Source organism: Diabrotica virgifera, chromosome 5, assembly GCF_917563875.1.
Source record: "Diabrotica virgifera virgifera chromosome 5, PGI_DIABVI_V3a".
NCBI lineage: Eukaryota > Metazoa > Arthropoda > Insecta > Coleoptera > Chrysomelidae > Diabrotica > Diabrotica virgifera.
Window position 1 is genome coordinate 93,497,969 of NC_065447.1, and position 13,987 is coordinate 93,511,955.

The 13,987-nt window shown below is 34.7% G+C and overlaps 1 protein-coding gene across 1 annotated transcript; it reads right to left on the bottom strand.

Annotated features, from left to right (window-relative positions):
* Positions 1-2,219: 2,219 nt before the first annotated feature.
* Positions 2,220-6,388, bottom strand: LOC126885058 (uncharacterized). The gene is made up of 2 exons (XM_050651488.1): positions 5,977-6,388; positions 2,220-5,505 (listed from the first exon to the last, which is right to left on the bottom strand). Exon 2 carries the CDS (start codon positions 3,630-3,632, stop codon positions 2,220-2,222), a length of 1,413 nt encoding a protein of 470 aa, XP_050507445.1. The 5' UTR covers positions 3,633-5,505; positions 5,977-6,388.
* Between the last annotated feature and the right edge of the window lie 7,599 nt (positions 6,389-13,987).

Sequence of the window (13,987 nt, forward strand, 5' to 3'; positions counted from 1 at the left end):
TTCTTCCCTGTTTGCTGTTGGGACGACAATTTTCCAATCAGACATATTAGACAAAGCTTCCACTGAACTAACAACATGCTTATAAAGGATATTATTTTCTACTTTAAAGTCAGGATACTGATCAGGTTCTTGGGTAACCTTTTCCAACATTTTCTGATACCATGCATCCGGAACTAAAGTGGATAAGTCAAGAAGATTGACATCAAACGTTCGAGACAAAGCATCAGCTACTACAACCCCATTTGCTTTACGATGGACGATATTATAATCAAAGGCTGACAACTTACAAATCCATCGAGACAAACGTTGGGATGGGTTACGCATAGAATGCATCCAGAGTAAAGAACTATGATCAGTAATAAGGGTACACTTACGACCTTCTAAATAGTAGCGGAAAGCCTCCAAGCCATGAATAATAGCAAGGAGTTCACGCTCTGTAGTGGAATAATTTTTCTGAGCCTTATTAAGCTTCTTACTAGTATATGCTATGGGGTGTTCAGAACCATCTTTCATCTGAAAGAGTACGCCACCTGAAGCGGTGTTTGAACAATCCGTCATGAGGTAAAAGTGTTCACTGAAATCAGGTGAAGTCATGACCGGAGCACTGGTAAGAGCTTCCTTAATGCGATGAAAAGCATCATCGGCTTCAGGAGTCCAGGTGATAGTCTGGCCCTTTTTCCTATTCTTAAGGAGGTCAGTAAGGGGTGATAATAAAGTAGAATAAGAAGGCACAAATCGACGATAGTAACCACACATGCCCAAGATCCTACGTAATTGTGTAGTAGTTTTAGGAATGGGGAAGTCCTTAATAGCGGTTACTTTATCAGGGTCTGTTCTCAAACCTTGATGATCAACAACATATCCTAGAAATTTCAAATTAGGACGACAAAAATTACATTTCTCTAAATTAACAGTGAGATTAGCCTCTTTAAGGCGTGAAAATAACTTCTCTAATATCTCAATATGTGAAGAAAAATCAGGAGTAACAACTATAATGTCATCTAAGTAATAAAATACAAATGGTTCAAGTTGTGGACCAATAACCAAGTCCATTAGACGACACATTGTTTGTGGAGCTGAAACTAGACCGAAAGGCATTGTGACAAATTGAAATAACCCTTTACCACTGACAGCGAAAGCAGTATACTTCTTACTCTCTTCGCTTAACGGAATTTGTAAGAAGGCTTTGGATAAATCGATCGAAGAGATATATTTGGCATTCTGAAGTTTGCTAAGAATTATATCTATCCGAGGGATGGGATAAGCATCTCGATTAGTAGTGATACTATTAAGTTTGCGACCATCGAAGCATACTCGGAATGATCCATCCTTCTTCTTCGTCATCCATAACGGCGAACAATACGAAGAATTTGACTGTTCGATAATGTTTAGAGAGAGCATCGAATCAATTTCTTTACCTAAATCTGCTTGCCATGCCTGAGGTATGGGATATTGATATTGTCTAAACGGAGTTGAAGTGTTCACTTCGATAGTATGAGATATTAAATGTGTACGGCCTAATTGGTATTTGGAAGAGATAGAAGAAAATTTAGAGATAATATTCTCTAACTGGTTTTGTTCTAAGCTAGACAAACTAGAGAACTCACGAATGGCACTTACAGTTGCGACATTAAAGGAAGATATAAATAACGAAAAATCTGAACAGTTTAATGTACTATTAAATGCATTTAAGAAATCCATGCCAAGAATTATAGAATTTTTAATTGAAGGGATAACATAAAATGTAATCATTTTCCGAATATTGGCAACTAGGATTTCTGTGTCAAATTTACCTGTAATTGACTGGATAGCACCATCTGCAGTAGAGACTTGTAAAGAAGAAATAGGCATAACATTAATATCCGTGTTTTCTAACAATTTCAGCGAATTCGAACCTATTAAAGAAATGTTAGAACCACTATCTAATAGAGCTAAACAAGATTGTCCTAAAATTTCAATTTCAAGATAAGGTCGGTTATCATTATGTTTCCTAACTAATAACGAATTTATATCAAAATCCAAAATATCTGATTTATTTTCAAAATTATCTGGTATTAACATAGACATATTATTATTATTTACAAACGTACAACCAGGTATAGAATTTGGAACTGTTTCCTCGTCTTGATTATGCTTATTACTAAAATTCCAGCTTAATACTGGAGGGGATAATCTACGATCAAGCGAACCGTACGAGTCAACTGAAGTGTTACTAACAATTACTTTTTCCCTGATTTCGGTTGGCGTGCTGGTCTCCGGTTGGAAGTGTTTCTTCCTTCCTGAGAGGGTGTGTTTGAGCTGCTGGCGGGTATTGGACCTGAAGCTTCGTCTACAGCTGCGGTCATATTCCCTGATGGGGTTGCTGTTTGAGGAACGCTCAGGGTACGAGCCTCTGCATGCTCGTTTCCCGAACACTTAAAACAGTTACGTTTAAGCGTATTTTCTCTACCACAACCGTGACAGAAAATCCGTGTTTGGGGTCTGGTACAATCCCGAAATGTGTGACCAACAACCTGACAATTCCAGCAAGACAAAGAATAAGTAGTCACAGACACATTCGGTGTATGGGGTCTAGATTGCCAAGAACGATTTCTTGAGGGTTGAGAATTAAAACCAACAGGACCAGAATTGAATTGCGAAGTGGTAGGGGAAGTAAGAGACCAAGATAGAGTTTCCTCTAAGCGTTTACATTTTTCTGTGAGGTCTTCTATAGTGGCTATATCAACCAGTGCCAATTGGGCATGGTAAAAGGGTAACAAACATTTTAAAATTATCTTTATTTTTGCATGATCTGTTAAAGGAGTATCTAAACGACTACACATACCCAACATGGTGTTAATAAACATAGTCACTGATTCTCCCGGTTTCTGCTTGCGGTTCTTGATCTCGTCTAAGAGATCAGTTTGGAAAGAGTACGGCAGAAAGTCAGATTTTAGTTTCTGAGCCAAATCAGTCCAAGTGGTAAAGCTACCACGGTTGTTCATAAACCACGTAAAAGCATGGCCTGTAAATAATTCGGCAGAAGCCGAAAAAAGATCTTCCTCACTCACACCTCTCGAAACACGAAGACATTCTACCCTATCTAAAAATGAAATTACTTGGTCATAATGACCTTCACCAGAAAACGAAACTCCCCACTTATGTACCTGCACAGGCTTGGGATGTAACAAGGAATTAGAGGCTTGAATTGAAGAAACAGGAGTGGACGTGGCTAGAGGATTTACTCGAGAATCGAGTTCACCTTCTAGACTGAGAATCCTAATGGACATAGAGCGTTTGTAAAGTTGTTGCTCCTCATCTGAGCAACATAATAAGTGGACACGACCAGAGATATGAGCAAGACGTGAAATGTATCTAGAATACATGCTATCATGGACAGTCCCTCTAAAATTATTTATCTTTTGCGTAAGATCCTCTAGTGTCTCATTTATTCCCTGTTGTTGTTCCAGGAAAGGAATAGCTGCAGCTGAAATTTGTCGGAAACTCCTATTTCCTTGCTCTTGTTTAAGAGCACCACGCAATAGACTGCGTTTTTTATCACATTTAGCGGATTCTTCAACCTCTATTTCTCTTATCCTCAACTCATAATCTACCTCCTTAACTAATAAATGCTCTGGCTGAAAGGTACACATGGTGGTAGGAAAAATTTAGTAACAATAAGCCCAACCCAACAACGACAAACCGAACCCAACCCAATAAACTAACGACCCAATTAACCGACAATCTACTAAACAAGCTGCTCAACTGACGAGCTGCTAAACTAACGACCGAATAAACCGACAAACCAAATATAACCGAGATATATATTTGGGGTAGATATTTAAAATAATTTAAGTAACTGTTTAAACGAAAATGTATATAAAAAAATGAAAACTTTATAAATTATATATAGGTATGGTAAGCAAAAATTTAACTAACTGTAGTATATTGTGGCTGCACCTAAATCAGAAGTAGTAATGTACCTAGATATCAAAAAAAAAATAAATCATTCAAAATTTTTCAAAATAAATATCCAGGTATCACCAAACCGACCAGACCGAAATGTCAACCAATATACCTGTTCAAATATTATCCTACTCACGATTTACAATTATTATTTTAAATAAATTAAAATAGTACCAATACAGCAATACAAGTGCACTAGTGTATTTTCCAAATAACGTACAAAAGGAATCAAAAAAAATATCTCTATATAATTACAAAATATACAACAATGAACCAGAAAGATACTTACTAGAAAAATTTACAATAAGCAACAAAATAAAGAAAGGTACTGTCTTACTGAAAATCGGGCTCCACGTTGGCGAGCGTCAATTGTAACAAAAACGAGGTTTTGTTGTGGCAGAATAGATATAGCTTTAAAGGATAATTACTTATTTATGGAAGTTTCCTCAAAATAGGCTAGCTGGAAATTGAAGAGACTAAACAGTAGGGCTCAGGGAAGGATCAGGCCGTATTTGCACGCCCTAGTAAGACGGTACCTAATGAAATACTGGAATGATAAAGAAAATAAATGAATATAAGGAGTAATGAAAAGAAAGGGAACTACTGACCAAGAAGATATTCAGAAGTAGTGTTGAGCGCCAGGGAAGAATTTTATAAATTCTTCTCCACGTGACCTATATTGCTGTACCTAACTGATACTATTAAAATGGTACTATTAAAATGGTAGGATAATAAAACATATAAGTATGTACAACCACATTTAATAAAAAAACCTATATACCCTATATACAATTTTTACACTAGCTAATTATCCGACGTACTAGGCTAGTACACTGCTGTTGATAATGCAGGTTTTACAGTAGAAAAAAAATATGTAATGAATTTAGTATGAATAGGTATTTACCTTAACAACTTATTATTAATGAGGGTTACAATATTGGTTGACAATACCGTATCTAATCGGAGGTGACAACATCCGACAACTGGAATAAATATTATTAAATAGGATATGACCTAGATACTGTGCACATTATCTTACATATGGTTTATAAATCCCAGGCTATTTTAAATAAATTAAATAAGGGTGAAATATAATAAAAATTGTTGAAAAATATTGAATATTATGTTAATTATGGTTAAGAAAAAACAATGAGGGTATATTATTATTAGAGTGATTTGAAAGTTATTGATACGAAGAGAAAAAAAATAGTAAAATTGGAAGTTATTATTAAAACAAATTGACATGCAAATTTAGTTATATAAAAACCTGTCCCTACAAAAAGTAGGCGGATTGCTTCTTCCAACCTTCGGTGAAGATGATGAGGGGAGAGCCAAATAAGGTATCCTCTGGTTCCCAACCCTAGGGAGGTACTCCACACCAACAGGAAGGTACGGCAAGCAGGTAGCTGCCCAGTATCGGAAAACTCAACTTTTATTCCACAAAAACCAAACAAAACATCCACATTCCATCCAAAATATCCCCAAAATGATTATGTATTCCAAAAAAACAAATTAAAGTATGATTGACTTAATTTTCCATCTTCTTATTTTCTTCCGTGGCTAAAAGCATAAGAATCTCCTATTAGCTGGTGTTCCTTAAGTACACAAAAAACAGGGCATATAAGAAAGGTATAAAAACCTTATAAAAATTTCTAGAAAAAATTACCGAAAAAAGAGGAGCTATTGACATTTATAAGTAAGTGTCATTAACCTTGAACAAAAATGGAAATGTAAAGAAATGGAAGGACATATGAACCAAGAAGATATGTATATATTGCAATAAGGGATTACTTTATAGACGTAGATACTAAAAGGAAATGAAAAGTGTCATTACTTCAGAAACTATTTTGAACTGGAAATTTAATTTGAAAGAATTTTTCTTGTAGAAACGTGAATTTGATAGTGAGATTGACTCGTTAAGACCTGATGTTTTATATTCATAGAATAACAATTATAATATTACTATAAGTATTGTATTGAGAATGAGAACCATGTTTTTTTTTTTACAAGAATACTTAATAGCCGACTTACCCACTGTTTTCCAAAAGGAAACTTGGAAATAAAACTCTTCCTCTCACCGCACAAATCCAAAACAAAAAATAGCTCCTTCCAAAATAAACCAATCTTATAATAAATGAATATTTTAACTAAATATTGTATTCTTTAAACAGTGACCACGGAAAAATTTACTTGTTCATCCAACCAGATTGAAAATTGAAGTGACAATCCTCTCCGATGGGCGATATGACATGCCCCTCCGTCGGAAGCCGTACAGCCACAAGCTAAGACCAGAATTCCCCAAGCGTAGTACCAACCTTCTATTATATTTGGTCACAAATCTAGGTAACCCGTTCTAAGCACGAACGCATAACTGGTTGCATACTTATTAGGTGGCTTATAGGAATAAATATAATAATATCGTAACGATGGCACTCATCGTTACAACCTCCAAACAATAAAACAACTCATCGAAAAATCCATAGAATATAACAAGCCCTTAGTTTTAGCATTCGTAGATTTCACAAAGCATTTGACTCAGTAGAACTCGACAGCGTTATAGAAGCACTAAACGAGAGCCGCATTGATAGCCGATATTCGAGGCTAATATTTAATATATTAAAAATGCGACAAGCTCGATACAACTACACGCTAACAGCAACCAAATAAAAATCGAAAGAGGTATCTGTCAAGGGGATACGTTGTCACCTAAACTTTTCATATCGGCTCTAGAAAAAACGATCAAAACCCTCGAATGGGGTGATAAAGGAATAAATGTGGAAGGAGAGATGCTACACCCTTAAGCTACGCAGACGATATAGTCCTGATTGCAGACGATTTGGGACAAATAAAGGAAATATTGGAAGAACTTAGAACAGCATGTCATAAAATAGGTTTAAAAATGAATATAACAAAAAAAAAATATATGACGAACTTAGTACCAATAAACACATTGAAATACAAAATGAACAAATAGAACTGGTAGACAAATATATATATCTGGGTCACGAAATTAAGATAAGTAAGGACAATCAAACAACCGAAGTATCCAAACAATAAAACAGCTCATCGAAAAATCCATAGAATATAACAAGCCCTTAGTTTTAGCATTCGTAGGTTTCACAAAGCATTTGACTCAGTAGAACTCGACAGCGTTATAGAAGCACTAAACGAGAGCCGCATTGATAGCCGATATTCGAGGCTAATATTTAATATATCAAAATGCGACAAGCTCGATACAACTACACGCTAACAGCAACCAAATAAAAATCGAAAGAGGTATCTGTCAAGGGGATACGTTGTCACCTAAACTTTTCATATCGGCTCTAGAAAAAACGATCAAAACCCTCGAATGGGGTGATAAAGGAATAAATGTGGAAGGAGAGATGCTACACCACTTAAGCTACGCAGACGATATAGTCCTGATTGCAGACGATTTGGGACAAATAAAGGAAATGTTGGAAGAACTTAGAACAGCATGTCATAAAATAGGTTTAAAAATGAATATACCAAAAACAAAATATATGACGAACTTAGTACCAAGTAAACACATTGAAATACAAAATGAACAAATAGAACTGGTAGACAAATATATATATCTGGGTCACGAAATTAAGATAAGTAAGGACAATCAAACAACCGAAGTATCCAGAAGAATAATACAAGTATGGGCAGCATACGGAGCTCTTAGGAACATTTTTAAAAGTGACATTCCAACTAACATGAAGGTTTTCGACCAATGCGTGCTACCGGTGATGACCTATGGTGCATAAACATTATCGCTCACAAAGAAAAACGCACAAAAACTAAGTATAGCGCAGAGGAGAATGGAGCGATCAATAATAGGGGCCACTCTGCGAAACAGGATTAGAAACGAAGATCTACGAGCTAAGACCAAAGTCATAGACTTCATTGAAAGAAGCTGCAACGTAAAGTGGAAATGGGCTGGACACGTTGCCAGAATGAAGGACGGAAGATAGACACGCAAACTAGTTGAATGGAGACCAAGAGCCGATAAACGTAGCAGAGGAAGACCACCAACACGATGGCAAGGCGACTTACGAAAGACAACAAAAGACTGGATGCAGAAAGCACAAGATAGAACACTTTGGAGACAAATAGGGGAGGCCTATGTCCAGCAGTGGATTGAGAGAAGCTGATGATGATGATGATTGCAACAAAGATAAAAAAGTATTCTCCCTGTTTTCTTTATTCACCTCTGTTATAAATATTAACAGAGGTGTTTTGTCATTTTTGCTTGAGATCATACTCGTGATATTGGCGGTATAAGATATTATATGGCTGTATCTTATAAGAATTTGCAACCTGTGTAATCTTTTAGATTTTCGTTTGGATGAAAGTGTTTCTGCTATTTCTTAAATTCTTGTTCTCTCTGATTACCTTCTATTTCGTGGCTATGTGCAGATTTTTTTTTGATCTCGTTAACCTTTAACTACCCGCGCCTTAAGTTATTACATAAGTACACGCGTGCCGTACTTTATACTCCACAAGAGAATACACTTAAAATCAGCGATTTTGTTTATTTTTTTTTAAATACACTTAGTTGTTTGTTATAAACATAATTCGGCGTCAGCAAATTTTTGGAGTTCCGTCAGAATCTGATCCCTTGAAAAATAAAATTACTAATAATTTTTTTTGGAATGTGATTTTTTACATGAGAAAAGTATTGTTTATAAAGAAAAATATATTCTGTCCCATAATGACTTTAAAAACAATTGAAAAATGTACCTACATTACTACAATCGTGGCATATTTTGTACACCACCGGAAACAACAAATTATAATAAACTGTTAATTACGAGCTTCTTAAAACGCCGATAATATCAAAACCAAAACCAATTGTAAAACACATTCCAATAACAGAATAGATAGATAAACAAAGTCAAAAATTAAATTTTTAAATATTTATATTTTAAATACTCCAGCACATGTAGTTAAAGGTAAATACTCATATTTTTATTAAAGGTTTCTTGTATATCTTCTTCACCATTACAGTTAATTTTCTGAGTTGTATCTCCATGATGGATTTCTTTGTCTGAACTACAGTGTTTCCAGTGGTGAAAATTTATCTCTTTTTTTCTTTTGGGTTTCCTATTATCTACGTTCATGAAGTCTTCTCCTTGAATGCCGTTTGTCTCCTTATTCTCTGCCTTTCCATTATTTGTGAGGACTCGTACTGACTCTCGTTTTTCTGTTGCTTCTGCATTTTGTGTGGTATTTCTCTACTCTGCCTGATTGTTGAAAAGCTTCTCTATTTTTCATGCTTTTGATTTCTTGGCTGAGCTTTTTGATTGCCCTCTTCGTCGTTGCTGACTTGGCTTCCATTAGAAGGCTTTGGTCACTTTTGGCTAGGTTTGCGTTATGCCGAGGTGGAGATTACGGATGAAGATCTAGAGCTTTTCGTACCGCTATCTGACAAAATTTCTAAAATATTTACCGATTCTGACGGAAACATCATCTGAGATTGTTGCACTTCCAAAAAAACCAGAAGCCAAAAAATGCGAAGAATTCGCAGAATTCGAAGAATGCGAAGAAGAAATTGTTACTAAAGATAATCTATATGAGGATTTAGAAGTTGTGTCAAAGTCAAATTGTCCTTAGCCAGTTTGGGTTCATAAATACTGTTGATATGAGAGAGGCTTTATTCTCAGTCTTATTCCAAATATGCAGAGGCGTTAATTGCGACGTATACTCATACCTGCTTGATTATGAGAAACCGTTTGGTGGTATACATTATGCCAAGAAGACGGAAATACTTAAAGAAGCAGGAATTAACAACCATAATCTGAAAACGAATAAAAACCTTTATTCGAATGAGACCGCAAATAATCTCAAAGTTGAAGGTGAATACACCGAATATGTGAAACATGAGTAGAGCGATGAAATGCTGTATTTTGCTACTTTAATCTTTAATCTCTACTCTGAAAGAATATGTATCAAGACTTTGCATGAAACTGAAAAAGGCATTCTACCAAACTTATACCGGCTAAACAACATCAGACATGCGAATAACATCATAGAATTTGCAGACAACCTAGTAGACCTACAATTCCTTATGAAGAAAATCACGTAGTACAGTCAATAACATGTACTCCATATAAACGTACGGAAGGCAATGCTCAGTGATAATAACTAATAAAAAGATAACAGGTCAAGATTAAGTCAAACAAACCGCAGTAGAAAGAGTGATGCACTACAGCTATCGCGGCACCGTATTAAATGAAGACTGGACCAAAAACCAGGAAGTAAGATCGCGCATCAGAAAAGCCATATGAACCTTCAATCGGATGTGAGCCTGCTTCAAGAGCCACAACCGCTCTCTTGGTAAAAAAGTAAGGGTAAAAATATGCCGAAGATATATGGATGAGCGGGGTGTAGGTCGCGATCGCGGTCGAGGTTTACACCGATGACGGGCAGAACATACCGAAAATACTTTCCGTATCCTATTTTGGTATCGACATGGCTGTAAACCGCGATGCAAGGTCGCGAGAGTGAACGGATGACACAACCTTGGTATGTGCGATCTCATAAGAAAATTAAGGTTTGTTTTGATATCGATGTAGCGACCGCGATCGCGACCTACACCTCTCTCATCCATGTATCTTCGGCATATTTTTTCCCTGAGAGTGCTACGATGCTGCGAATTCTCTGTTTTTTTTATGGTGTAACGGTAATAACTTAAAAACTGAGAGGTGGCCAACATCAAATCCCGAACGTTACATTACATTATGCGAAATTATTACATGCATGCCTTCTAAAAGCCATCCTGCAAGAACAGGGCTGTTTTATCCATTAGGCAATATAGGCAGTTGCCTAGGGCGGCACATTATGAGAGGGCGGCAAAAATACTGTACAAAAAATATTTTTATTTAAAAATTATGGATCTGGGTTCTGTCATTAAAGGGTATGAAGCTCTTTCAAATTACTTTACCGCAAGGAAGCCAAAAAATTGTGCCCAAATAAAACATATAAAGAAATAAGAAAGAGAAAAAGAAAAATTCAATTTGACAAGGGGCCGATGATGAACCAAACGTTTCATCTAGTGATGAGATGAAGATCGACACATTCTATATTATATTATAGACACTCTGATAAGAGACCTGAATAGACGTCTGGAATTTTATCGACTTATTTATCAACGTTTTCGTGTTATTAACATATTTGCCAAAATTGAGTAATGAAGAGATTATTAAAGAAGCTGAAAACCTGATACAAAATAAAGACGACCAGGATACTTCATTCACACATGAATGCATTCACTTAAAGGGTGATTTGGATACCACAATAAAATCACCAATTGACATACTTATCTTACTATTTAAATAAGAGGTAGTGCAGTCATTGAAGGTGGATATGAGCGATTACCTCCGATTTCGTTGAACCTCGGTCAATTTGCATGAACATTGGTGAGTGGTTAGAGGATATCTCAAGGAACAAAAGTGACATGGTGCCAACTTGCACTTTTACCCTGGGAGTGGATTATTTTATTAAAAATAACCCCATAATTCGATAAATGAACCAATTCTAAACAGAATTTGTTATATAAAGTTACTAAAATAATTCAAAACTTTTTGAGTGATTCAAGATTAAAGATTTTCATTTTTTGTGAGAAAAATGCACGTTTTTAACCGATTTTTCATAAATAACTCAAAAACTAAGATTTTACAAAAATGTTATTATTACCAAAATTGAAGCTAATAAAAAAATTAAATAAACTCCTTAGTGGAAAAGCCTTTTAATGTTAACTAAAAGTGAGTTATAGGTAATTGAATGTATATTTTTTTCGGTGAGTACCCAAATCTAAGTATTCAAGCTTAAATAACAGGAAAATGATGCATTTTATAACATAAAATTATCAAACATTTGTCAACGTACTTAGAAATATCTATCAAATGAGCCCCCGAACAAGTTGATAGCATTAAAATTTATGCAGAAAATATTTTTCATAATTTATCTTTTAAAAATTTTTCCAAAAAAGTTGTTGTTTTTTTTAATAACTCCGTTAATATTTACGATACCAGGTTTGCCTGAAAACCATTTGAAAGAACAACTTTAATGGGTATTAAACCGCGTTGAAAGTAATCTTTTAAATCCCTTATTTTTTTAAAATAAAAGGTTAAATGGCCCCGGTTACATGGTTCTCGCAGCAAAATTTAAGCTTTACACGTTTCTATCTCGGTTATTTTTTACCCTACAGAAATAGTAAAAATATAAAATATTTGACTCAGAAAAAACTAAAATTTGTTTATACATATATCCCTTTTGACGTATATTGAATATTTTTAAAGTATCAAAAGGTAATTAAAATCACGATAATTTTAGAATTTATGATTTTTTAAAATTATAACTGTTTTTCAAAAATATGCATTCCAAACCTTCAAAATTATTGAAATAATTACTTATGCCAATATAAAAAAATTCTTCTAAGGATTACTATAAATTTTAATTTTTGTGGAAATGGCGTACCTACTTATATTTTATTTTTCACTTTTTCCTAAATAGTTCCAAAGGGTTCTCATATTTTCATCATAACTTGCTTAATTGTGATGCTATTAACTTCTACTGGAGCTCATTTGATAGGATCTTCGAAGTACTTTGACAAGTGTTTAGCAGGTATATTTTATAAAATGCATGGTTTTCCCGTTGTTATTTCAGCTTGAATACCTAGATCTGAATATTTGTTGAAAAAAAATATACATTCAATTACCCATAACACACTTTGAATTAACATTAGTTTAGTTCTTTAAGTGAGGAGTGTATTCAGCTTTTTTATTATCTTCAATTTTGGTAATAATAACTTTTTTGTTAAAGTTTATAATTTTTGAGTTATACGTGAAAAACAGCTTGAAAACATGCATTTTTTACGAAAAAATAAAATATTTGATCTTTATAAATCAAAAAGTATTGATTTATATTAATAACTTTGTATAACAAATTTTGCTTTGAATTTGTCCCTCTATCGATTTATGATATAATTTAAAAAAATTATTTTACCACCACGGTAAAAGCGCAAGTTGGCATCATGTCACCTTTGTTCCTTTAGGTATCCTCTAACTACTCACCAACTTTCATGAGAATCGATGGGGGTTCAACGAAATCGGAGGTGAAAACCTTCAGTGACTGCACTAAGTGGATTGAAAGATATTTTCCCTAATTTTGACATTACTTTGTACATTTATTTGTGCATCCCAGTTGCCGTTGCCAACGTGTCCGCTGATAGGTCATTTTCGAAAATGTCAAGAATTAAATAGCTATTTGTATAACAAGGGAGGAAAGTGCTACTTTTCCTCCCGAGAATGAAGTTTACTGCCCGACGCGTAGCGGAGGGCAGTAATCATTCAAGGGAGGAAAAGGCACTTTACTCCCATGTTATACATATGGTTTTTCCACCTTCCTCAAATTAATAACAAGTCATTTTTCATTTTTACTTAATTTATTTATGTAACTAACCAACAAAATTTATTAGAACTAAAACTAGCAAGTAGGTACAATATAACTGTCAACTGTCAAATATAAGTCAAATTATTAATGTAAACATTGTTAAATCAGAATAACAATTTACTGTTTTTTACCATTCTGCAAAATACAGAGTGTTTTTAAATAAATGTTAAAATGTATAGATACTTACGTAATAGAAAATAGAAATTGTACAGGGCGTCAATAAGTTATATTTAATGAATGAAATACCATGACGTCACTTTTACTTTTCCTCCCTAGGGAGGAAAAATATTTTCCTCCCTAGGGAGGAAAAGTACAACTTTGCTCCCTACAATCAGGTCCGGAAAAGTATACTTTCGGTAGAGGTAGGTGGAAAAATGATTTCCCATCAAGTATGACGCCAGAACATGTTATAGTTATTTTCCTAACAAGTGCAGAGCGTCATTCTTTTCCGCACGCGACTGCAGTTTGCCGAACGACGCGAAGCGGGAGTTCGGCAAGCAGTAGAGTGCGGAAAAGAGACTTTCTGCAAGAGTTAGGAAAAATATTTTTTCTAAGAGTCTTTAAAAAATTACCAAAATTAATT